General features: G+C 42.6%; 1 protein-coding gene across 3 annotated transcripts in view; it reads left to right on the forward strand.

The window, feature by feature from the left end:
- Positions 1–26,891, forward strand: part of DOCK11 (dedicator of cytokinesis 11) — an 85,535-nt gene extending 58,644 nt beyond the window's left edge. Inside the window, exons 37-54 of one of the 3 annotated variants that reach the window (XM_086756729.1) lie at positions 464–511; positions 713–790; positions 1,036–1,178; positions 1,781–1,896; positions 5,039–5,176; positions 9,842–10,024; positions 10,663–10,776; positions 12,498–12,713; positions 12,795–12,852; positions 14,309–14,415; positions 15,414–15,536; positions 16,452–16,565; positions 18,356–18,502; positions 19,563–19,773; positions 20,110–20,300; positions 20,936–21,036; positions 22,583–22,721; positions 25,288–26,891. In XM_086756729.1, coding sequence (XP_086612855.1) covers positions 464–511; positions 713–790; positions 1,036–1,178; positions 1,781–1,896; positions 5,039–5,176; positions 9,842–10,024; positions 10,663–10,776; positions 12,498–12,713; positions 12,795–12,852; positions 14,309–14,415; positions 15,414–15,536; positions 16,452–16,565; positions 18,356–18,502; positions 19,563–19,773; positions 20,110–20,300; positions 20,936–21,036; positions 22,583–22,721; positions 25,288–25,410 — 2,350 coding nt within the window. In that variant the 3' untranslated portion in view covers positions 25,411–26,891. The remainder of the gene's footprint in view (positions 1–463; positions 512–712; positions 791–1,035; positions 1,179–1,780; positions 1,897–5,038; positions 5,177–9,841; positions 10,025–10,662; positions 10,777–12,497; positions 12,714–12,794; positions 12,853–14,308; positions 14,416–15,413; positions 15,537–16,451; positions 16,566–18,355; positions 18,503–19,562; positions 19,774–20,109; positions 20,301–20,935; positions 21,037–22,582; positions 22,722–25,287) is intronic. The other 2 variants (XM_086756731.1, XM_086756730.1) reach the window with 2 other exon arrangements.
- The last annotated feature ends 241 nt before the right edge of the window (positions 26,892–27,132 follow it).

A 27,132-nucleotide genomic window follows, 5' to 3' on the forward strand; every position in this document is an offset into this window, starting at 1 on the left:
AGCACTGGCCATGAAGACATAAGCGCGGTGTGCCTCACTGGGTGCCCACGGTCCTGTGCAGCACTAGAGGAGTCTGACCAGGGTGTAATGAAATGCCCTTCCTCCCTCTGAGGAGAAACAGGTGTATATTGAGGGAGCACGGTGAAGCGGCGGTGCCCTGTGCTCGGTCCAGGCTGTGCAGCGGGTGTCCCCCCACCCACAGGAGAGCAGGGCACAGCCTCCCACCATAACTGGCACAGCCTCCACTTTGCAGCAGGTTTGGTGGAACAGATGGGTGAGGAGACAGGGATGTGCCGTAGGGTTTGGAAACCGAGGGTGTGAGGTCAAGTGACTTTGTAAATACGGACCCAAAGCCTCATGCACTAAGCGTGTCTGCAGATAAGGGCAGGGTAGATTTTAAATGCTCTCGATCATTCCTGATCTGCAGGATCTGTAACAGATACATATTTTATTTTCTTTCTAGGGTGTGTTTATTTCACTTCAGATACATGGGGAAGAGAAATATTGCCAGGTACTGTATTCTTCTGTCTGGGGCCAGGGTGGGGGGCTGTCCCCATGCTCCCTGCCGCAGGTGAGGCAGGAAGGGAACGTACACATCCACCCCAGGCAAACCCAAGCAGGCAGGAAGCCTGCGGGGCTGGGACTCTGCTCAGCACCATGCCGCAAGCAGAGTCCCCTTGTCTTAGCACCCTGCCCCTTCCCTCCCCTCCAGCTCCTGCATGAGACCCCCAGGCCCAAGCGCTGCTGGCTGCCCGCGCAGGTTGGCAGTGTCCCCCGTGGTTGGCTGCAGGTGAGACACGAGTCACGGATGGATCTTTGCTTCCTGAGCAACAGCACTGCTGTTCCGTTAGCTCTAGGGCCATCTGGCACAGGCAAGACCAGGGTAGCCTGGTCAGTCCTACTGGGATTGTCCAGGATAAACCAGATCAGTGCATTGGAGGGAGGCCAGGTCTCCATTCTAGTGCCTCATGTAATCCTGTAATAGTGTGGCTGCTGCTGCTTATCCAAACCTGCAGTCTTCATTTCCCCTTGCAGGGTGCACGACGCCTGGTTATCCAAGCACACAGCAGCCGATAGGAAATCCCAGACAATGCCAGCACTCCGCAACAGAGCTGGGGGGATGCAGGTGCGGCTCCAGCATCTGGGCAGCTTGGAGACCTCCTTCACACTCAACCACAGTATGTACAGTAGAGCGAGGTGGGACAGTGAGCATTAGCCTGCTGAAAACTGCATGTAGCCTTCCAGCTTGTTGCTTCAGGATATTCAAACTCTGCAGAATTACAGTGGTCACTGCTCCTCCCTGCAGCATTTCTAGATTGAGGGGGGTGACATTTAAGCCAGCCCCTTAAAAATCACTAGGACTTGCATGGCTTTTTCCTCTTGCCTGTCTCGGCTCAGCTCCTTGGGTTGTGAGCAGGAGACCTGCCCCACACAGAGGCCTGAGTCGGGATCTGCTCTAAGCCTCTCTAGGTGGGTGAGTTTTGTCCCGTTGACACACCTTGCCATTTCCTCTCTGTGGATACAACTTGGACACCTCATTCTCTGTCTGGCTTTAAAGACAGTGAGATTAAGGAGAAATGCTGACATTGGTTTTCTCAGTTGGCATCAGGCTCAGGCAGCTTCCCTGAATGGAGCTGGCAAATTCAGCATCTTGCTATTCTTACCTCATCTCCCAAACCCAGTGAAGCGCAAGGGGAGAACCTTATCTATATCAGCGTTTAGATATTGTGGTTGAAGATGGTTGAAGACTCCTTTCTCCTGATTTGCTTTCTGTTCACAGATGCAGGCACCTCAGAAGCAGATATTGTACACCAAGCATTACTGGAGGGCAATATTGCCACCGAAGTGTGCCTGACAGTCCTGGATACCATCTCTTTTTTCACTCAGAGCTTCAAGGTCAGCATTGAAATCAAAGCTGTTATAGAAAAGTGTGCTGCATTTCTGTATGCGTGTTGATTTTAGTGATCCGTTCTCCTAGAGTGGCAGATTATGGAAAGCTTTACAAAAGCAAATAATTTGCAGCTTGTTTATTTTACAAAACACTATGTATTTCATGAGATTTCAGAGTAATTGTGCACCTATGCAATCTTGCAATGTCTTCAAAACTGCAAGGCCAGAGAAAATTTCATGGACATTATACCGTGAGTGTAGGCATTACAAAAATAGAATAAGAGGAAATGTACATCATATAGAAAGAAGGGACTAGAGGAAAGGGAAATGAAGGTCTAGCATTCTTAGAACAGCCACTGTTTTCTACCATAAATTGCCTAGAAGTGAGGCCTAGATTTCTTTGAATGTACATGAATGTTTCTGAGGCTGAGGCATTCCAGCTCTGGTTACCAGTTCAGATAGGACCAGTACTTCTGGTAGAAATCTTCTCCATATGGTGATTCACAGCAGTCATTGTCATCTACAAGAATCAAAGCCTCTGTAGTGAAGCGAGCTCCAGACTGGCAGCAAAATACTGAAATACCGTTCCAGAAAAGCTCTTCCTTGTAGTGTAGTTGAAGGAATCCTGCTCATAGCAATGTGTCTCACATAATGTCAAAAGAACAACTCCAGATTTCAGAGTAAGCATAATGAAGGTTTCCTTTTTCGATATATTGAACAACTGTTGTGGTTTAGCCCTAGTCACCACACGGTTGCTTGCTCCCCCTCCCCAACGGGATGAGGGAGAGAATTGGGAAGAAAGGAAAACCTGTAAGTTGAGATGAAGACAGTTTACTAGAATACAAAAGGAAAATTACAATAATAACAGAATATATGGATACTAAAATGGATATATGGATACAAAATGAACGATGCACAATTTCTCACCATTTGACATCCCAATGACTGATACAGCCCATCCCAAGCAACAATGACAGAAACAAAACCAAGCAGCAAGCAAAGGAGCGAGAAAGAGATGCCTCACCCCAGCCAGCCCCCACTTATATACTCAGCATGACGTTTATGGCATGGAATGCTCTCTTTGGCCAGTTGGGATCAACTGTTCTGGCTGTATCCCTCCCAGCTTCCTGCACCTGCACATTAGTGAGACCTGGGAGGCCAGACAGTGGCGTTGGTCTCTTTAGCAACAACTCATAACATCAGTGTGTTTATCAACATTCTTCACATAGGAAATCCAAAACACATCAGCTACTGAGAGGAAAATTAGCTCCATCCCAGCCAAAACCAGGGCAACAATATGAAGAGAAAGGTCATAATATTCTTTGCTTCATATCCTTTGCTCTTTTTTGTTACAGACCAAAAAGCCATCCTGTTGCATATGTTAAATTACTCCTTAAAAGTCTGGCGACAGCAGAAGAATTTAGATGCAGGAGTTAAAACTTGCTTGACTTTCTCAGTTGCCTCTTTTTTAATATAGCTGAACCACAAAACAATGTGATTTTCAAACCACAGGATAGACTGGATTCCCTTCCGCTTTAATGGACTTCTGCTTTGCTTTTATGGTCATAAGATGCTACTGCACCAAAGTGTGTTCTAAACTGCAGTGAAAGTGCTGATACTGTTCTTACTGACAGAGTAAATGCATTCATTTTAAAAGTACGGATCCTAAACTTACCCTGCTGTAAGATGTGCAGAGGATGTCAAAAGACAAATCTGAGCCAGCCCAAGGACTGTATGGACTGACAGTGACATAGGGACTATTGATCTCCTATCGATAATGGGGCATCCACATCCTTGCTGGGTGGCCACGATACGTCAGGCTTCCTGTGCAGCACCTGCAAGGATGACAGCAGGCACAGGGAGAGTAACCCTGACACCAACCCCACCCTGAGTGGCACAGGGTAGGAAGAGAGAATGGGGGTTACGGTCAGTTCACACGTTGTTTCACGCCGCTGCTTCATCATCGGGAGAAGAACTCCTCATATTCCTTCCCTGCTCCAGCGTGAGATCCCTCCCACGGGGTGCAGTCCTTTGTGAACTGCTCCGGCGTGGGTCATCTCTTCCACGGGGTGCAGTCCCTTCAGAACGGCTGCCCCAGCGTGGGCCCTCCACGGGCCACAGCCTCCTTCAGGCACCCACCTGCCCGGGCATGGTGTCCTCCACGGGCTGCAGGGGGATCTCTGCCCCTCCGTGGGCCTCCATGGGCTGCAGGGGGATCTCTGCCAGGAGCCACATTACTGCTCCCCCTCCTTCTTCACTGACCTTGGTGTCTGCAGCCGTTCCTCTCACAAGAGATTCTTCACAACAGGCTGGCAGACGCCTCTCAGGTTCTCTTCACATCTCATCTCCTCTCCACTTCTTGCAGCCGGGCTGGGCTGAGTCGGGCCCAGTTGGCTGCCCGGCGGGAGGCCAGAGGGTGAGGGCTGCAAGGCCCACAAGGCTCGCACCTCCCCCTCTCTGCCCCCTACTTTGGCTTCTTCACGTCTTCTTTTTTTTTTTCCCCCTTCTTAAATACGTTATCACAAAGGCATTATCAGGGAATGTTCTGCTACCAATTGGCTCAGCCCTGGCCAGCAGTGGGTCCGCCCTAGGCCCGGCCGAGTCCACTGGACAAAGGGGAAACTTCTGGCAGATTCTTACAGAAGCTACCACCGTAGCCCCCCCCTCACTAAATAAAACCAGGACAGGTCCAAACTGTCAAATCTTTACAGGAGACAAGGGAAGTGCACTGACTTACTACAGCTACAAATCTGTCCAGTGAAAAGTTGTGATTATTTTTTTCTCTCTCTTTTGGGCTGCAAGTGAAATGCTTGTTAAACAGTGTGATAGTTATGTTGGTAACAGCCTGCTTTATTTAAAATAATTTTAGGCAACCAGTGAAAGTTGTACAGATTATGGAATTAGGTTTTGGAGTTAGTGATGCAAAAGTGATAAAATATTTTTGTTTCATTCTCTGCTATAAAAATAGCCTCTGACCAACTAGTGTAAGTTTGTACTAGTTCTCATATTTACTGGTTATATTTTTACTGAAGGCCCTGTTCCTTATCTGGCTTAAGAAGTGATGTGATTAATTATGCAATATTATCTCTGTAATTTACAGCTTCAGGCACAACATTTCTGCAAAATAAATTCTCTTGTTGCTTTCCAGACCCAGCTTTTGAGCAATGATGGCCACAATCCACTCATGAAGAAGGTTTTTGATATTCATCTGGCTTTTCTCAAAAACGGACAGTCAGAAGCAGCTCTTAAGCATGTGTTTGCCTCTCTGAGAGCTTTCATTAGTAAGGTATGTAATACACAACTCCAAAGTGCAGGAGAATTTATATAGGTATGACAGAAGAGATCAGTACGCTTAAATTCCTGTTAAACTGGTATTTTGTGCTGTTTGGAGATGTGTTCTAGATAATAACTTCTTCACTGATTTAAAAAACAGCCCAGGTTAAGTAAGTTATCTATTTAAACAATTATGTATTATTTGTTGGATATCAGGAAACAAAAGGAGAAATCGCAAGGAATTCCCTCACTTGCCCTGGTCACAAAACTGCTGTTAAAGATTACTATCAGTTTGACTAAAAGCAAGTGCTTCTTTAATCTTTGCCCTAAACTGTCAGTATTACTAGCAGTGCTGTTGCTTGAATAATACTTGTACTGACAAGCTGCTTCTCTCCTACTGTGTTTGAAAGGGGGTAGTAACTTGCTCAACCTCATTCTACACTTTTCTGGGCTCTGGTACACGGCGAGGCTGTTTAATCCCCTGAGCTCAAGCAGCGTCAAAGCTGCAGCTAACCACGTAAGAGCAATGACTGATGCTATTGCTGACATTTCCCTTCATGCTTGTCGAAACCTGCTACTTGTCTAGGTACATTTTCAAGACCAGATGTGCATGCAAACTCCATTCCTTCCAAGCTGCACAGTTATAATAAATTCAAAATTAGTTAAAACCACTCAAATCACTTGAATGCAACACTTCATTAATGAGGTAAATCCATGTGGCGTGATACTGCAGCCAGGCAGAGCACCATATGCAAATGATATGCAGCAAAGTGTTACTTCCAAAGGAGGACTTGCACTAGTTGCCAAACAAAGTTTGATTAAAGAAAGAAACTGCTAAACTGTTTTTCAAAGGTGGCAAAAGTCTGAGCTATTTACATTTTGCTATAACCCCACAGCAAAGCTGAGAGCTAGTATGGGTATATCTAGAGCTGAATTTTGGTTTGTCCTAAGCAAACACATGAGAATCGGAAAATGCAGAAGTCTTGCTAGCTCCCTATCTGGCTCCAGACAGCATGGTATCCTACGAGATATTTTTCCATGGGGCTTCTTAAAGCCTGCAGCTGGCACAAGCAGGAATCATTCAGTTTTTCTACAGAGTCCAGTACATGTTTAGTGCTCTACCTTTCTTTTGAGTTTTCTGTTTGCGTGTGATCTGCTTGGAGAGCCTTGAGATCCATCCCGCTGCAGATCTGCACGCACCCCACTCAGACAGTCTCTCTGCGCATCTCTTTCCCTGATTAGTCAGGGAAAAAGTTTGTTTAGCCAGAAGTATTTGGTTTGTGTCTATAGCAAACAAGAGACCTTCCTTGCCTTCCTGGCAAATTTTCTGTGGTTGTTTAAATGCGAAGCCAAACCTGCACACATGTTCAATCTGATCTCACTATCAACTTTCAAAACCTGGAGCCCTTCAGGGGTTCCAGGCTCGCTTTCCAAAATGCTGATGACAGCAACTCAGGCTGCGTTCTTGGCTGCTGCAAGGACGGGCAGTGGGGTTGTTTTCTTGGATTTACACCAGCCTGAATCCATGCTGAGTTTGGCATTGTGGGTCTTCAAAGATATGAAAGAATTATTTCAGTTAATTTCTCACATTTCCCCTATGACAGGACACAGGGTTGCTTCTGTAAAAGCAAGATATGAGCCCAGCAGATGGTATCTATAAGGAAGTGTTTTCTTTGCCAACTCCATAACCACATGAGTCTCCAACTTCCTTTTAAGTCCTCTGAAGGGCTCTTCTAAGGCCCAAAGTGACAGAAAAATAGCCAGGGGGCTCACTGCATTTCATGACAAGTGCAAGGACGGCATGTTTTCCTGCAAGTTTGTTTTCAAATATGAAAGCTACACTGCTTGTTTTGGGTTGAGTATCACTATTAGCTATAAATTAGTGTTAACTTAAAGAAAACCAAAAGTGACTTATACCTTTGACGCAGCTAGAATGGACAATTTGTCATTTTTATGGTCTTCTGTAGCTAATAATTACAATGAAAAGTATCCCCCTCTTATCTATGGTTACATAAAATGGTCTATAAAGGGGAAAAAAAGTCCTGAGATTTATTCTGCATCTCAAAATCTGTCTTAAAAGTAGCTTGCTTTCTGCATTAAATCTGATTGCTTGATAGGCAAAAGACTTAAGAAAAAGAGATGTCGCAAGAAAGCAAAGAACAAACAAGGTCTATAATTGTTTGCATGTTTGGTTTTGGTTTTAGAATGAACCCTGCCTGCATGCATGTGTACTGAGACTTTGGGAAGAAAGCTGTCTCTGTTTTCCTGGCTGGGAAGAATCAACAAAAGCTAGATTGCTCTTATTTTATACCCTAGATTTTCTTCATATCTAAACTCTTCTTTTCAGACCATCACTTACAGATAATTACATACTTAAATACTTGGGAATGATCTTGAAACTAAGGATCATGAAGGAACACATGCACGGAGGAGGGGGCTGAGATAATTTGCCTTGCATTAAAGAGCAGCTGAGACACATGGATGTGAGAGTGATGGAAACCCCATGCAGCTGCCTGTCCCTTGGTGGGCTGGCACTAGCAGAACATGTTAGAGGTGTCACAAATCCCAGGCCCTGAAGGACCAGGGCAGCAGAGCCTTGCTCCTTTCCTGCAACAGACAGTTTGGGAAGCTTTTTCCTGTCTGTTAGCAGTTCCCCCTGACCATGTCAAGCTGTGCTTTCCCTCCCCATTAGTTACTTTCAGGATGCAGCACTGTTACAGCCCCTGGTGTGTGTCCTGTCCGCTGCTGCGACTGACCTGCTCTCACATCCCTTTTGTGCTGCTGTGTTGACTCCTGCTCTGGCCCTTCATACTAGAGCTGGATCACAAAAGCCTCTGCAGGCAGGCAGTGGTCCCCACTGAGACCAAGTGCCAGACATATCTTCTTGGGTGCCCATGTGCTGCCCATGCATGCCCAGTCACACATCGCTGTGGCCAGCTCTGGGCTAATCCCAGTTCTGAGCATGACCCCATCTCGCTATGGGAGAAGGACTGCATTACAACAGGCAGCAGTTACTGAATAACTCCTTTCTCAAGCACACACATGATCCTCTGGGCCCTGTGTTACTATGGTGTTTATTTGCTGCTTTTGTTTCTCCCCTTTTTTTTCTGAAAATATTTTTGGCCAGAGACAGTGAACACCAAGTATTTGGGCAGTGTCTTCACGTTGCCTTGTAACCTGTGTGGCTTGATGTAATCCCAATGGTGTAGTCTTGCTAGCCACAGCCTGTAGTGGGACCCTTTCTCCAGCACTCCATGGTGGTGGCCACAGCACTACCTGCCAGCTTTTCTGAATCATATATACTTAATACAAGGAGTAGAGGGCCATGGTAACAGCCCCAGGCTCTGACTTGGAGGATGTGAATGAATACTCTGATAGTATTTACTGTCATCTCCCAAAGGGAGAAGGCAGTGGGGCAGCTAGAAGTGGCTCAGGGACCATGCCCCATGAGGACCATTGGGTTTTGAATGAACAGAGCATATCTTTCCTCTGAACAGACAAAAAGTGTGGTTGCCCCTGTTGCCTCTTTGTGCCAACAAATTCCCTGGGGCTGGTCCCCAGCTGCAGCAGAGAGAGCAGAGTGCCACTGCGCCATGCTCAGACAGCCTCTGCTCCCTCCCGGAGGTGTTGGCATCACCCCTCTCCAGCCAGGTGCCTGCGGTGGTGGCTGCGTGCCAGTCCAAAACCCTTCCTTCTTCTGCTTCCCTGTGCCCAGCCCACTGCAGCCGAGGTGGAAGGAAACCATGTGCAGTGCCCCCTCCCTGTCAGCCACCACTCGTGACTGCGGCCAGACAGATGCACGCTGGGGGGTCCCTGCCTCTGGCAAGCCCTGTGTGGAGGCTGCTGCCTGCTGAGGCAGGGCACTGCTGCAGACATCTGCTTTTCAGGTGCCGCTGAGCTTGCCCCCACAGACGTGCTTGGAAGTAAGTGCTTGGTAAGGCAATAGACATGCTACGGCAGTACAGGGTGCTGGTCTTCCCCTTCTGCTTTTCTTAACCCTGCTGCAAATCTCTGAGGCCCGTTGCTAACCACGGTAGCTCACGCTGCGGTTTAGCTTGATCCTGCTGCTCCCTGGGGCCGGCTCCATCTTGGGGGCCATGGCGTGTCCTTGTGTATTTTAGGCTCTCTGGGACAAGCAAGTCTCTTGTTTGCATTCCTGAGGGCAAGCATGATTTTAGGCTTTTTTGGGGGACATGTATAAGTAGCTGTGCGAGCATCACAGGTCATGTTTCCCAGTGAGGCTGGACTTCTGGGTGGGCTCCAGCAGATTTTCTCATGTCCCAGATGACAGCCTTTGGTGGGAATGTCCATGGGACCTCTCCTCTCTGCCCGGCTGCTGGTGTTTATGGCTTTTGTAAGGACATAAAACTTCTGTCTGTCCAATTTGGTGAGAATTTGTCAATGAACCCAAAAATTGTTGGGGGGGGGGGATAAATGGGCATGCATGAGTGCATCTGCCAAAAGTGTGACAGCAAAGTTCACATTGCTCTAGAAACATGGTTTAAAATAGGCCCCGAATTCATTCCCACAAATACTTTCAGGCTCAAAACTCTAACAGAGGCTTTATTTAGACTATCCAGGCTGGAGCCCAGTGTGTTGCCCCATCCTCTTGCCCATCTGAGGCCTGTGGGTGTAATTTAGTGGTGTATTTTCTAATATTTGCATGCCTCTTGTGAAGTTTCCCTCAGCCTTTTTCAAGGGAAGGGTGAACATGTGCGCTGCCCTTTGCTATGAGATCCTGAAGTGCTGCACTTCCAAGGTGTCCTCCACGAGGAACGAAGCCTCCGCTCTTCTGTATCTCCTGATGAGAAATAACTTTGAGTTCACTAAAAGGAGAACGTTTCTGAGAACGCATCTTCAGGTCAGTGACTGGGGAAAAGGCAGAGAGCAGAATGCCTCAGATTCGGTGAACAGATATATCAATATAACCGTGTCACCCTGCAAAGGATCTTGCCGTTGTTATATGGACAAAAATCCTCTTGATCTCCAGGCTTTGCCTAATTCCTGTTTCCAGTGGTTGGCCAAGGGCCTTTTGGGTAGAATACACTGCTATCAAGGACTCCAAGCGATTGAGTTTTTGGAATCAGAGACATAACACGCATCTCTGCCCCAGTGGCTGGCCAGGATGGGTTGGAAGGGATGACAAGAATAGCTGCCTTTGAGGCAGGATGAGGGATTTTCCTGGAGCTGCTTTTGCAGCATTGTGCTATTTAAACAAATTTAGATACCTCGTGGGGCAGACGAATATGGTCTGGGTTGTAATGAATCACGGAAGAAGGTAACTAATGTACAAACAGGGTTCTGTGAACTCGCTATTCAGTAAAGCAGTTTGGTCCTCTGGGGAGTGTTTATCCTTGGGAGATGTGACAGCAAAGCCACAACTATTGCTTACATTGTGGGAAAGTCGTGATATTTTCCTATGAGTATTTTATGTAACTGTGACAATAAAACTCCTCTATTAGGGCTCGTTTAAACAAAGCTCCTACCCTGTCCCAACAGATAATAATTGCAGTGAGCCAATTAATAGCAGATGTGGCACTCAGCGGTGGGACGAGGTTTCAGGACTCCTTGCTCATCATTAACAACTTTGCAAACAGTGACAGGCCTATGAAGGTAAGTTGGAGATGTTAAATCACATCATGTGCTGTCCACCATTAATGCAAAACCAGGGATGCACTCAAGGAAATAATGTTTAAGGGTAAGGCTAATGGTTGGAACTATGATTTATAAGCTCATACTGGGCTGTGTTTGCTCAGTAAACAAGTATTATGCCAACAGCAATAGGGACAGCTGCACAGGCAGGTCACGCTCCATCCATGAGGCCTCATGCCAAAAGGAGAGAGCTCTGCAATTCAGGTTATGCTTTGCAAAGTGTGCTGCTTGCAAGGGTGTCCAAAGAGCTTTCCAAGAACTGCCGGCTTTGAGAGGAATAACAAGGGAGGGTCTGGTACTTCTGTTGCCTGAAGGTAATAATTAGCAGGAATTAATTTTAATTGAATGTCAGTAATATTAAGAAAGCACTCTTTCATGGAGATTAATGGTTGTATTTATTTGGAAAATAATTGTCTGTCATCGTGTGAGAATTTAACAGCTTCTACCCAACCCATTAAACAATATATAATCACTACAGCTTGCTCCATTGCACGCATTGTAGCTATCAAGATAGGACAGAGGAAATCGGTAAGAGTTTTTGCAGTTCTGTGATTACTCTATGACCTAAAGGTGGAATGAGAACCTCACTTAGGTGTTGAATTTGTGCTATAACAAAGTTATAATTAGAATATACCTGGCAAAAACCTCAATTGTCTTCTGCACACAGATGTTTATAAAGGTTTCACTGAGCCATACTTTGCTGATCATATTTGACGTCATGAGGCCATCATTATATCCAGTTTAAGTGCAAGAGTACAAGAGAGAGTTCAATACACTGAAGAGGATGCCATGCACAGCCACAGAGATAGCCAAGGAGCAGGAGCCCAAAGAGAGGGAACGTGATCCAGGCTCATCATGGAGAAGAGAAAGCTGAGGGGGGACTTAACTGCTGCTTTCCACTAACAAAAAGGGAGGCTATAGAGACGAGGAGGTCAGGCTCTTCACAGAGGTGTGGGGTGGCAGGACAAGAGGCAATGGGCACAAGTTGCTACAAGGGAAATTCCAATTTCACTTAAAGAAAAAATTATCTCCCAAGAATATGACGCAGCCCTGGGACAGGGCCCAGAAAGGAGGTGGGATTTCTGTCCTTGGAGATTAGAAAGCTCAGCTGGACAAGCCTTACTGTAACTCAGTGATGGCCCTGCTCTGAGGAGGGGATCAGATTGGAGCCTGTGTTTCCTTCTATATTTATTACATTCTTGTGGTGGAAAGCTCTAGAAATGCCTTTGGTGCTTTAGGAATTAAAGAGTGACCACATCAGATACTAACAAGCTGGATGTCGAATGACGTGAAAAATACTTCAGGCATTATTTATGGTCCCATGCTGGGACATTCGCATGCACAGACCACTTCTGTCTTGCTCTCACACCAGCTCCTCAGGATGCCAAAGTACCTGCCTCACTGCAGCACGGGAACAGCCAACCTGGTGTCCTGCACATGACCAGGAGAGACTGGCCCTGTGCACACCCAGACTGAAATGCCTCTAATTGCATATGAAATACTGTATGCAGTGTGAGTTGAGTAAGTAAAAGCCAGTTAGTCTTATCTCCTGTGCTTTCTGTGTTTTCAGTTTGGCAGTAAGTGGTGTGTTGGCTGAAAGGGTAGCAACTGTCCGTCTTTGGCAAAGCCTGGAACACCATTTATTTCTATATTTGCTTCTAATTAGATTTGTTTTGTGTCAGGCAACTGCTTTTCCTTCTGAAGTCAAAGATTTGACAAAGAGAATCCGTACAGTGCTTATGGCTACTGCTCAAATGAAAGAACATGAAAAGGATCCAGAAATGTTGATAGATCTACAATACAGTTTAGCCAAATCTTACGCAAGTACCCCAGAGCTCCGGAAAACGTGGCTGGACAGTATGGCAAAGATACATGTGAAAAATGGAGACTTTTCAGAGGTAATTTATATAATTAAAAACATGGTGCACAACAAGGAAGCTGTACATATGACATTTTAATTTTCCCTTTGTACTTTGCAGGCAGCCATGTGTTACGTTCATGTAGCAGCCCTCGTTGCAGAGTTTCTGCACAGGAAAAGTAAGTGCTGTTTGGCAGGCACAAGGACAATGAGGCAGTGATGGGGTTTGGGGGGATGAGAATATTTCTAAAGATAAGTGTCTCTTGATTTGGTAAATTGTTATTTTAAAAACAAGCTAAAAAGGAAAAAAAAATAATGCAGTGTATAAAACTATAAGAAGATGGTATTTTTTAAGAAAGGAATCCAAGAGTTCAAACACAGGCATTTATTAGGCTGGCCAGGTCTGCTTAGTCAGTCATATTCGCACTTTGCTGATTAAAATAAGAACTGACACATCATGTCTCGGTTTAGATGTTCAGTTGTATTTTACATTAGGAAATACGCTTACGGGGGAAGCCCGCGTTGAAAACTCTGTCAATATGTTGATCAGAAGTATCACTATATGTGGTACAGAAAACTATAGAATAAAGCAGTCAAAATTCAGTCAAAAAATGAGAGTATAGCCTAACTACACAAATATGTAAAGAACAATCAGAAACAACACATCAGAGTGTAGTGGTTTAATGCAAAACAGGAAGGAAAGACAGACTTGTGTGTTCTCAAATAACACCACTTTGCAGGTTTTCTTAAAAATATCTGTTCCACAGTTGATATATTGACCCCATTTCTCATTTCCATGTAAGGGAGTATTGTTGAAATGGACACTTAACATTTCAGAAAGCTATGGCTGCATAAAAGCTGAGTACATGCACTGCCTTGGTTGGAAAGGTCTTAAGTGCCTTGCAAGGGGGGCTTGGAGTCCCTCCAAATTCTGTACTTTGTGTTGGCTAAGTGGGAAGAATAAGGACTTGTTTTTCTCATATGTATACACATTTCACATGGCTGCAGAGGGGAGAGTATTGAAAGCTGGCAATTCTTTATTTGTACCCTGGAGGCTGCTTACCACAATGAGTGGTAAAGGAGAACTTCTAAAAAAGAAGAGGAACAAATCCAAAGGAATATCAAGTGAATACATTGAGTTATCTCTGTTACTGGCACTCCTTATGTATCAGTAGGCTGGAAAGGGTTCACTAAAGGCTGAACTACCAAAGGTTTGGAGTACATAAAGAACTGCACTTTCTGCTAGCAGTGTACAATCCTGTTCACTTACTGTTCAGCTCTCCAGCATCCAGCAACAGCCTTCTCCTTGTATCTTCTGTGCAAAAATATACCCTTGTCCTTCTCTCCCGACTTTCAGTTGGTTGCAGCCCATTAGGTTGGTCAAAGATGACTTCCAGATAGCACACCAGAAAATCTGTTGTGCTTGATGTTAGTTATGTACTAAGAATGACTCCCATGGCAGATGGCTGGGAAGGTTCTGATGTGTTTGCTCTCATGTAGCAAATCAATAACAAAAATGGGAGTCAGGTCTGCTGCTACTTGTAGGACTTCGCTGTCAGCTATTCCCTGGCCATTGAAGCATAATGCATTTGAGGTATGTTATTCCCCAAATCCATCTGCTTTTATCTGCTGCAGAACTCTTCCCCAGTGGATGCACTGCCTTCAGGAAAATCACTCCCAACATTGATGAAGAAGGTGCAATGAAAGAAGATGGCGGGATGATGGATGTACATTACAGTGAGGTGAGGTCTTATAGTAGCTGATCAGTATTTAGTTTTAGACTTTGTTCATGTGAGCTCTCACAAATTATAGTTGTGAACTGGCATCCATAAGGAAGGCTGTTTCACAGCAATTTCCCAAGAGAAGTATGCATTGAAGGATTTTCTGTGTACAATTTGGATAGGTAAGACTGGTGTAAGTTCTTGGTTCCTTTGAAAGGCTTTTCTAGCACTGAGACTGAACAAGCTACACCACAATCTTTGCCTGCTACATTATGCAAATGCTAATTCTGCCAGCACGGGGTAGTGCAGTATGGTATTTCCAAGGAAGGACAGAATGCAAGTCAAGCTCTGCCAACCAGGAGGTCAGCTTAGGTTTGCCTTGAGTTAAGGTTGTGCTGCAGGACACCTCATTAGCAGAACAATCCAGAAACCACAGCAGGGCACTGGGGAAGTGAGCAGATCCTCCCGTGAGTCATAAAGTCTCACAATTACTTCTGCACCATCCCTGTACAGCTGCATTGGGCGGGCCACATGTTTGAGCGAGGTGGCCCTGCAGCCCAGCTGCCCATTCATTCAGACTAGGCTTGAGGATCCTTAGCATCATATCCCTCTACTATTGCACACATGTTCCTTGGACGTGTTTAAGAAACCTTAAACACGTCCAGGGCTGCCAACTCTATACCTTCACAGAGTTTTGGCATTCTCCTGAGGAGGCAGCTAAATAACCAAGGCATACTTGCTGGCTATTGTGCTAATGATTTATTAAGAATTAAAAACTTTTTTAAAATAACTTGTGCTTTTTTCTTTTTTATTTATCCAAAATTTGGGTAACCGTGACCTTTGGGTCAATTTACCAAAATTTGCGTACCTGGCCTTTGGAAAGGACAAGAACACACAGGGTTTAAACTTACATAACTGTGGCCACTTACACTGGAACATGTTAAAGTATCTGAAGTTAAAATGGTTTTATCGTCCAACTTTGACTGTTATTAATAACACTCATTTGGTTGTTCTGGTAGGAAGTCCTGGTGGAGCTGCTGGAGCAATGTATAGATGGCCTGTGGAAAGCAGAACGTTATGAAATGATTGCTGAAGTTTCCAAACTGATCATTCCTATTTATGAAAAGCGACATGAATTTGAGGTAGGCATTTTGTACTGTTTTGAACATATCAGGTAATTTCCTAGATCGCTAAGAAAAAAACAGGAAGCTTTTTTATTTTTGAAGTTATGAGTTAATTAATTGGTGTCAGTAAAGCACACACTGTGGTTCCTTGCTAGTCATTAAACACTTTGTGAAAGCAATAGTCTGGAGCGTAATTATTACAGCTAAAGACACAGAAGACTTATATTTAGTGAATAATTCCCACTTTCCTTCCCCTAAAATGAAGCTGTCATCATCCCATATGCTCAGCAAAGCCACTGATTCTTTTTGCAACTTGAGCATTGTGAGGGTTAAAAAAAAGAGAGTGAACTGTTCAAAGAAGGAACTAGATCCTGCAGGTAATTCAGCAGCAAGTAGAGAGGAAGGAAGGAAGCTGTTACCACTCGACTTACTCTTTCCCAACACCTGCTAACACCCCTGCTTTGGGGCGAGGCTATTGCTCAACTGCTGAATACTGCTCCTCTTTCCCTCCCTCTCCCATGACCCCTCCACATCAGGACAGCATCCAACTATATAACTGAAGCTAGGGGAAGCGTTGATCTATTTTTTTCATCATAAACCTGGTTTTAATCAAAAAAGAATTTCTGGGTAAAATACTGCAAGCTGCTCTACCCTTAAAGGCTCAGTCAGGGAACATGCTGAGACGGTAGGCTCAGCCTTTGCTCTAAGGATAGTGGTCTTATTGCAGTCTGTGTACCTATCAGACCTAAACCTAACCATGTGCTTCAGACTCATGCAGTTTTTCAAAGAAAACTCCATGAGTTCAACCTCTTTAGAAATTCAAGTTTGAAGCCTCAAAAGGATTGTGTTCAGTTATCTCAGTAGCTTCCAGTGTTAGCTAGAATTTCCTGCTTGTGAAATTCTTCTTTAATGACGTCCAGATTTGATTTCCAGAAGCTTACTCAGCTGTACAGAACGCTTCATGGAGCATATGCTAAGATATTGGAAGTAATGCACACAAGGAAGAGGCTTCTTGGAACCTTTTTCAGAGTCGCCTTTTATGGACAAGTAAGTATATACACCAGCATGCCAGCTACCCCTCATCAGGCATCCTGGCCCCGAAAGCTGCTGCTCTGTCAGACCTGAAGGTAAAGAACCCGCTAGCTCCTCTGGTGCAGCCACTGGCACATCTATCTGAGCATTTCATTATTGCACCCTTGAGGTGAGGGCTTTTGTCTCTTTCCAGGAGCACTTGATTTATTATAACATTTATGTTTCTGCTGGTGAGATTTTCATAAAACAACTCAGCAGTTAGGAAATGGCTTAGTTGGTTCAGAAAACACAGGGGATTTTTTGTAATTATAGGTATTACAAGTTACAAAACCACAATTTAGTGTGTATGGTATATAACCAGTAACAGTATATAACCACGGTATATAAACAGTGGTAGTAACAGACACTTTCTTCTACAGACAATTGCTGCTCCCTTCTAGATACTAGTAGAGTAAAGTTTATTCAGAGAAACAGGAGGCAAAATATGTATCAGTGTTGGTTACATACTTGTAGAGATAGATAGTATTTTTTGTCAGCCAAGGTAGCTGGAAAAATGGACAAGATCTGGGGCTCAGAGTCCCAAGAAGGAGCATGATCTTATCATATCTGATGACATCTTCTGAGCCTAAAAGCAGTAGTGGTTTGATTTTTTTTTCCAGCTATAGTAGTTATTCTAATAAAGTGTGTTACCCCTCAACTCCCTCATGTCTCTGAACTCTCTGGTTCTGCTTGTGGACCCATAACTGCGGGGGAGATGCAGGACCCCTCTTTAGAAAATGCTATTTAGATAATATGAGCCCTGCCTTTCCTGCTTCCTCCTTTTAAAGGAGATGATGAATACCCCTGAAACCACCTTGGGTTTGTGCCTTTGAAGACCACAGTCATTACACACAGAACGTATCTGAGCATTGACTTTGGCTGCAGCAAACATACTTTTTTTTTTGTCATCTCATCTCACCTTCAGCTTTGGATATGTAAAAAGTAAATAAGGTTAGCAATAGATAAAAGGAAACAGCTGCTAGCTTAGTTTTCTAGAAGCTGTAGAAATAACTGGATCAGCCCCCAAAACTAAGCTATGCAACGTATCATTCTGACAACCCAGACTTGATCCAGTTTTGCGCTTTAAAGCTTTGCTGGCTTTATATGCCAGCTACACAGATATAGTTTTAACACTTTGTCACAACTTCCACTGGAACAGCTTGCCAAAGCATGACACTTTCATGCTGTTTCCGTTACAGGGAGGACTAGTGATGCACGCACGACCTTTAATGCAATTTTGTCTCTATTTACAGCAAATACACCAAGTTCCACTTCCCTGAATACAAGAGGAATCAAAGCAGAGGAAACACATTTCTTTATTTACTGCTTGACGTCCCTTCCAGCTTACACAAAATCCTTCTCTTTGCACTTTTCTTGTGGCTCTGCTATCAGGGCTTCTTCAATAGATGTGTCTTTCTGCTCCTTCTCTGTGCCTTGTTTTTGTGGTTTTTCTCCTGCTTGCCTCTTCCTAAAAGTCAGCCGCTGGCCAAACCCCTCTTCCACATTGTTTATATTTCTCAGTGGTCATACTCAAGCCTTTGTGCTCAGCAATGACGTGTTTGTGTTGGTTAAGAAATTTTATTTTTTACATAATTTTTGAAGGAACCTATTAAACAAGCCAAGTTCAGTCAGACTTTATGCAAGTCATAGCCTTCTCAACCTTCTTGACTTTCTGAATATTAGTAGAAAGTTACTTTCAAAGTAGCAAATCTAAAATATTTTTCCAAGTGAAGAAACTCACTGTTCCTCACTGTGATTAATGCTAGACATTCTTTGAAGAAGAAGATGGGAAGGAATACATCTATAAGGAACCCAAGCTGACAGGCCTCTCAGAGATCTCCTTCAGACTTCTTAAACTTTATGGAGAAAAATTTGGATCGGAAACTGTAAAAATTATCCAGGATTCTAACAAGGTATAGTTAAACTGCATGAACAAGGCAACAAAATGCTATTAGCAGTGAATGTCAGGGCCACACCAGAGAGTGCACTGATGAGTGTGACAAAAATGTCAATTTTATTCTGATACTGTTCAGGGCCTGGGACTGCACTGCTCTAAGCACTGTGCAGATGGAGCACAGAAGGCTTGAGCTTTGCTGTGTGGAGCTGAAGATGGGAGATGACAGAGCATCCCTTCCTTCTGCCAGTAGGAATGGAAGAGTGAGCCCTGCCTTCCACCCTCTTGCAAGCACCTTGCTTCCAATTGCCCCTTGCATCGTCATGCTCCTCTGTAGACATGTTGCACAGCTTGACAGGTTTTGGTGCTGATCTGGCTCCCAGGTGGAAATAAATGAATTGGGAATTGTGAATCGGAAATTGCAATGCACATCTGACTGAGCCCTGCTGTTGGGAAGCGCTAGGAACCAGCGCAAAGGAGCAGATGATTGGAAGCGAAGTTACTTGTCGCTTTGAGGCTGCAACTTTAAAAGAAAATCTTCTGTGCCCTTGCAGCCATAAGTTTTCCTATTGAATACCATATTTGTGTTCCCTGCAAGGGCTGTTTCCACCCTTAGGTTGCAACTGTGGATATGTCTGGGTTACTAAAGAAGATACTGGCGATCCCAAAACTTGCTTTGTGCAAGGCTGCAGATTTGCATGCACAGCACAGTGCTGCATGAACACTAGCTCGTGGCCTTGAAGCAGTGTGGTCATATAAGAACAAATAAGTAGCTCAGGCATGTGCTGCATTGATGGATAAGGTGATACGGCTGCCTGTTCCAAATGCAGATTCTTTGGCCCCAGATGAGGTATTTCTCCTGCCACACCTCCTTGTCACAAGACAATGTGTCTGCTAGCAGATACTCTGGACATCATAGCTGAGGTCACAGGAGTGTTTTGTGTGTCATTCACCTGCATGCAATGGGGCTGGGCCAGCAGGGAATCAGTTTAAATCAGATCCCAGTAGAGAAATTAACCAATTATAAGATTAATTTATTAACCTTTGCTCCTCTAGTGAGTAACCCTCTTATTTCATAGGTCAACGTTAAAGACCTTGATCCTAAGTATGCCCATATTCAAGTGACTTACGTGAAGCCCTATTTTGAAGACAAGGAAATCTCTGAAAGAAAGACTGAATTTGAAAGAAATCATAACATCAACAGATTTGTTTTTGAAACTCCTTACACTTTATCTGGAAAAAAGCATGGCAGTGTGGAAGAACAGTGTAAAAAAAGGACCATTCTAACTAGTAAGTGCAGGCATCTGAACATGAGACAGTATGTATCAGCAGCTATTTTGGACTATTTTAGCTTATCAAAATATCCTGAAAGAGTCAGAAGTTCTCTCAGCTACTTAATCAGGATTGTGATACAATAGTCTGGTTGGGAGGGGAAATTTACCTTATATTTCTATTAATTTTTACAAATTAATAAATTGTGCTTGTAAATGATAGCCTTGTTCGGGATTGCACACATACCGAGTAAAACCCTGAGGGCAAGGATCTGCCTGTAGATGTTCTACGAAGAGTACTCCTATTTGCTGCATGACTTTTCACTCAATGAACTTCCTTTGCTGTTTCTGCTAGCTTTGAACTCCTTTCCATATGTAAAGAAGAGAATTCCAGTCAATTATGAACATCAGGTTAATTTAAAACCAATTGATGTTGCTACTGATGAAATAAAAGACAAGACAGCAGAGCTGCAGAAACTCTGCTCTGCTGGTGATGTTGACATGATCCAGCTGCAACTCAAATTGCAAGGCTGTGTTTCTGTGCAGGTAAGGCTTGATGACCGTTCAAAACTACATTTATATACACATCTCTGAGTGAGTCATCTTTTCACAACACAACACATTTACTTTCAGAAATCATTAACTACCTTGTTTGCAGCACTGCAGCCGTCAGCCTGCCAGCCCAGCTTGCCCGGCTGCATACAGTGGTACATAGCGAGTGGCTCATGGTGGTAGGTCCAAGTGTCATTGCACATTAGCTGGCCATGGGTGAATGCTGAAATATATTTAATTCTTGAAGATTGTACTCTAAAGTATCAGGCACAAATAGCCTTTCTGTGACCCTGACTTCTGAAGCTGGATAAATGACATTAAGACTCAGACCATATTGCTTTTCCAAACGGAACTAAGAAGAAAGTATGAGGAAACAGTTTGTATCTCTTTTTTATCTCCATTTATCTTTAGATCTTAAAAAACCTAGATAGAAAAACTAATACTCAGGTTTTGAAACTTCAGCTGCCTCTGGTAACATTAGTAATGTAGAGTTGGTGGAATTCAAATAATATGCTAATGGTTTGGTTTGGTTTGGTTTGGTTTTTTAAATTGTTATTCCCTTTCACAACTGCTTTTAGCAACTCAACAGAAGTTCTAGCATAAATTATTTCTTACGTCTTTGGTTCTAGGTTAATGCTGGTCCCTTAGCCTATGCCAGAGCTTTCCTAAGTGACAGCCAGTCCAGCAAATATCCTACTAAGAAGGTGAATGAGTTAAAAGAAATGTTCAGGTAGGATTTCTAATGTAATAAATCTAGCCAGCTGGCTGGAACATAGTACCTGCTTTGCTTACGTTTTTGTCTGTCTCACAAATCAGCAGATGCTGAATGCTTAGATGTGCCTTTTAAGTATCCAGGTCTCAGAGGGTTGTGGTGCTCACACATGAAAAAATCCAATGTAACTGCATGTATCAAGAGTTCCCAAACTCAGGGCTGTGATTAATAATACTATCTTCTATATATTATTATAGAATATATTAATATATTACTGTATTATAATATGTTAATATTAAAATAATCTTCCATAGGAAGATTAGCTTGAACGCCTGCTTCAACCGTTTGTGTGGGTATTTGAGAGGATCATGTGAAGAAAGTATGTTTGAAAACCAGAGGTCCGATAGTCTTGTGTGCAGGGATCTTTCATGTTGTGCATTGTTTCCCAATCTTTCCAAAGGGATTTTTTACTACATAGTGATGAACTTGAAAAATTTTAAAGCAAATCTCTTCACAGTTTATGGAGGACCATCATTCTTGTTTCTGTTGCTGATTTTTGAAACTATGAGACTTGCACAGGTGTTTTTCTAACTCTATCCCTTAGGATAGGTTTTACCTCCCTCTTGAAAGTGTCCTTCAAGATATAATCAGACAGTCGGACCACACTGATTTTTAGACCTCTCGGGAGAAACCAGTTGCCCACCAGCTCCTGCATTCACTACTGGGTGCTGGTGACTCCCATTATTTCAACTGTTGGTCACTGTATGGAAGGAGCAGCATTGGGGCCAATCCTATTTTCCTGCAGTGTATTGAGTAAACTAGCAAACCATGGAACAAATAAGGGAACAATCCCTGCAAACCTGCCACACATAGATACAGAACAAAGGGAAGGTGATTTTACTATCCAGCCTTGCTGTGCAGCCAGAAAAACAAACACGATCAATATTTCATTGAAAAAAATCCCAGAAAATCCCAGTTGGGCTTGTATTTTCATTATAGTCTAGAAAAAAAGGAGAAATATGCATGTGAAATGAAGCTAAAAAAAATGAGTAACAGTAACCAAGAAAATAGTACAGCTCCCTATGATCTAAATTTCTGCGTCTGCTGTTAGCAAGTTGACCTCAAGCGCACGTGCCACATCCCATACGTCCAGATCTATCAAGCCCCACATGATTGATTTCCCCTCTGTGCCTGACCATGGCCTCCCTCTCTTTTGTGACCCCACATGCAGCTGGTTGGGTTTATCTGGGATCTGCAAGCTGTGTGTGGTCCTACAGGTTGGGCAGAAGGTAGGAGACCACTGTGTTGCACCACAGGTGCACATATCCCAAGTACCGAGGACAGGGGCTCAGAGGAGCTCCAGCAGAAAGCCCAATCCTGTGTTGCAGTCCCTCTCCATTCCCTGATCCACTGTGCCAGGGGTGCCCCTAGGATGTGACTTGTCCCAAATGTTGGCGAAAAGGTCGGGGGGGGGCGGGGGGGGCGGAGATTTGCCTATCTGGTTGTTTGCTTTGTAAAAGACTGGGCTATTGAAATGACCAAAATTCATTTGTTTCCTCCCCAGGAAGTTTATACAAGCCTGTGGAATTGCTCTGGAGCTCAACGAGCGACTCATTAAGGAGGATCAAGTGGAGTACCATGAAGGGCTAAAATCAAACTTCCGGGATATGGTGAAAGAGCTTTCTGACATCATCCACGAACAGGCACGTACTGCACCACAGAGGTGGTTCCCTTTGCTGGAAAACTAGCTAATGCCAAAAACTTACTGAAAATTAATTGAAGATTTGATAACTCCTCATGTTATTTAGCTTAGTATAAAAAGATGAAAAGTAAATTATACACTTGGAGGATTCCTCAAACTGGTTTCTGTTGATTGGAAGTCTCAGCCTGGTGTTGGTATACAGCATGCTTCAGGGTGGAGTCTTCACTGACACATACCATTAGTTTCCTGGCTGCCGTGGTCATCAGAAATCCTGTGCCATGTTTTGCCTCATGTTTTCTACATTGTAAGAATCCTGTGATAAGTCATAGGTCGAAATTCTCTGGCAAAATTTCCATTTCCTCAGTTATATCCAGCTTCAATTCATTTAAAAAAATTTTTTCATTAAAGGATATTTTATTTTAATTTTGGCCTAACACCAACATGCTATTTATACACACTGTTAAAATATTTGTGCTAATTTATCTGACCTGTGTTTTAATGTTTTCTTGGAACTTTCTAGGAAAATACATTTCAATAGTAGATTCAGAGAGGTGAGAGATTCAAAGAACACTTGCACTTCTACTTAGGAGCATGCTGTGAAATTATATGAAAGCTGTCTTTCTGAATTAATCTCCGTACCTCTGCTCTTTAATTTGGCCTTCATTATGACGAAAGAAAGCCCATTGTAGATTCATAGTAGCAAGCAAATAAAATGAACAGTACAGACTGCATTGTGATTCATAGTACTTGAAATTTAGAATAATTTTTTCAGAATCTCCCAGTTACTCAACATACAGTTCATATGTGACTATTAATTAAAAAGGCAATATTTTAAGTCACTAAAAATACATAGGCAAATTCCACAATAAGTTCAAACTAATGCAAAAATATGCAAGTGGCAAAATAATACAACTGCTCCAGGCTGCTGTTTCCAAGTTAGGTTTATTTACAATAAAATAATGCTTATGGGAATTAAATAGAGTCTTGTTATGGAAGAGTACAATATAATTTAAAGGAAATGGTCTCCTGGGGCTGAATTTTGTTGTAGGAGTGTAAGGGAGGATCTGTTTGAGAAAAAGTGACTACTGCATCCCCCTTGCTTTTGTTAGATTTCCCTGCTATTCTGATAATGAACACCATTTTCTTAGTGTGCAAACTACTGATTTTGCACATTTGGCACACTTATTTTTTTAATGCACATTACCTACCATGTATACTCCACTGCTGAATTTTGCTCGGAGATCTTCGTTCATGGGAGTTGCTGCCTGCTTACTCTAAGCTGTTTGCAAGTAAACCTTTCCAAGACATGTAATTTGCATGCAGCTGCTGGAACTTTTGTGGTTTCTGAATTCTGCAATAGTCAAATCAAAACCAAATCACTCGGTTCTGCACCATTGCAGTACAATAGTTAAGATTATGTTCGAACAAAGCAGCATTGTTAAAGCACACTCCCTATTATCTTGTTACATTTACAAATCCACTCTTGTATTGTCTTTGATTAATGGGCAAAATATTACAGCAACTGAAATGTCAAAGTGAGGGGCTCACTGAGAAGGATATAGTTTTCACTTTCTTCTTGTATTAGATCAAAAGGCAGCTTAAAAGATCATGTTTACAAGCACTGTTCTTTATGGTTGTACATTACGGAGATAACTGCTGACTTGAACTTTGTATTGCCATCAAATAACCGAAGTATCTAACAGACCAAACGTAATTGAACACGTTTTCCTTTGCTGCAAAATTACTTAGCTAAACATAAAAAGTATATTACATTAATTTAGGGTTCACATTGCAAACAACATATGCTTTTGTAAATATTGTCAGTGCTCCAAAACAACACAGGCAGTGCACTTTGTTTGAGATGGTGGGGTGGAGGGGCAAGCCACTGGGTCAGCCTGTGACCTGTCTACAGATCTTCGAAGTCAGGGAAACATAAACACTAAACATTGTTAAACTGCAGCTGAACAGGTACAGAAAGCCTCAGAGAGTGGCAGAAAGCTGAATGTCCAGAAACTGTTTATGATGGCCAGAGATCTCAGTTTCACTGATGTAAATTCAGGCTAACTAACTTGTTGACTGGTGAACCACCGGGTGAAAAACAGATACACAGTCAGCTCTAGAGCAGCCCTACCAGTGCAGTTAGATCCTGTGCTGTAAGACCATCTTTCAGGGTATAAACTGCAAACTCTTGCCTCATGGCACAGATGTAGTGCTTACTGTATTTAGCCACAGGTTCTCCAGATGCTTACAAAAAAAAACAAAAAAACCAACACTATTAGAATTCTGTTTCTGCTAAGATATAATAGAAGATTGCTATACAGAGAATTGTTTCTTTCCTATTCTGGGTAGTTGTAACTAAAGATGATCGAGTAACACATAACAGAGTATATATAAACACTACAGAAATTGCTAAATTACTCTTCTTTCTCATTTCTTTGTTATGCTGCCTTTGTGAAACAGCTTTGAAGACAAGGTTGGCTATCTCTTTTGCATACCTTTTTAAACAGCTTGATTATAATAATGAACTGAAACTTTTACTGAATTTGTGATTGTTTTGTTTTGTCTAGATCTACCATGAAGATACAATGCATTCGCCATGGATGCATGACTCCCTACATGTCTTCTGTGCAATCAGTGGAACATCTGGTGATGGAAGTTACTGTTCACTCAGACCAACTGCTGAAATATAAACATATCAGTCATGTTTTACAGAGCTTTCTCAGGAATACTTGAACTGTACAAAGGATGTTTAAAAAAAAAAACATGATGAGCAAAGATTCTTTTTTTTTTTTTTTTTTCCCAAAAAGTTGCCATGCTTTCAAACTGGGTGCTTGCTTATTTTGCTGAGCAACCTTGAAAGTGCCTGGACATTGCACCACTGTGCTTGTTTTCTACTACTTTTTTTTTTTTTAAGCTAAATGTATAACAGGACAAGGAAAGGCAGTTATCTAAATATCTATTGAATTGCTGAAGTATGAATTGAAATGATAACGGTACTATGTAAAGTTGTACAATGGAATATAATAAAATGTAAAATTACTTTGTAAATAGTAGGAGTATAGAGTATATAGAAATTAGCATTTTATCATATTTGCTGCTAAAAGCTTTGTTGGACAGGGAACATGAAGGAGAAACTTTAGTAACTAGTAAGAGACCTTCCTCTTCCAAAAATTAACTTGTGGTCCAGATGCCCATGTTGCACTCAGACTATGAGAGTAAACTTGCCCTAGTCTGGAATAACTAAAACCTAAGACAGAAATTATAATTTTCATACGTCCTGTAAGCAGATCATTCTAAACTAACCTCCATGAGAGCTGAGCTTACTATAGCTGATTTCAGTTTTGGCTAAACTTTCACGCCTGCAGGAGGATAGATTGTACTCACTGAGGACAACCTGAGAGATCTGTCATTTGATAAGAATTTTTCTATTTACCACTCATATCTCACACAAATATAAACTCTGAGGACACCTTAAATTTAGTTGGGGAATACAAAGTGCTTTAACACCTTTCAGAAAAAAAAATCTAATAATCTGTGAGATGTGCTTTAAAAAAAAAAAAGCAGCACATCAAAATAACTCATACAAAATTGAGAGGTTTTTTTAACATCCTATGACATGCATATTCCCTCCTCTTCAATAGATCTGTTTTCTGAAAGCCCGTTATTTTTGTTTGACAGGTGGTTGGAGAAAATATGTTTTCCAGAATTATTTTATTCCTTCTTCCCCTTCCCAAATCTTTAACACATTATCTCTGTCTCTTTTTAATAAGACACATTGAGATGTAGGAAGAAGAAAACAGATCAGTAATTCTTTTTCCAACAACGTTCCTAACATCCATGTTTTTCAAAATCCCATCAATTGTAAATATGGTTCCAGTTGTTTATATGGTAAGGGTGGGTTTTTTAAGGATATGTAACAAAATGCTGTAATAAAAGGACTCCAACTGGGTATTTAGCTTGGCTATAGTGTTTACAAAATGTTGAGCTTCTAGTTTCTGTAACAAAAATTATCTTCAAATAATAATGGGCCACATTTTAATATGTTTATTATGCATTATTCTAAATACCTAAAATTAATTGTCTTCTGAGAAAATAATGTTGTGATCCATAAATTTACCCATTAGCTGTTGGAAGCAAAATACAGATGTGCCTGTGTAACAAACAGACCCCATTTCTGCTTGTATGTGCGTTTATGACAGGCAGGCTCTAAATTTAGCTTAAAGGAAAGAGGAAGAGAGACAAGTATGTTTAAATATGATTGCTACCTTATTGATTTTCATCTTTCAACAAATAATATTTAAAGGCAGATAGTGCGAGTTTTCCAAATTACTTTACTAAAAGGTGATGAAGCTGTTTAAAAGTGGATACATTACCAGATTTTTTTGGAGCTAGTTGACTCTAAACATCAGCAC

The sequence above is a fragment of the Chlamydotis macqueenii genome, chromosome 11 (assembly GCF_036417535.1).
Source record: "Chlamydotis macqueenii isolate bChlMac1 chromosome 11, bChlMac1.mat, whole genome shotgun sequence".
Classification (NCBI taxonomy): Eukaryota; Metazoa; Chordata; class Aves; order Otidiformes; family Otididae; genus Chlamydotis; species Chlamydotis macqueenii.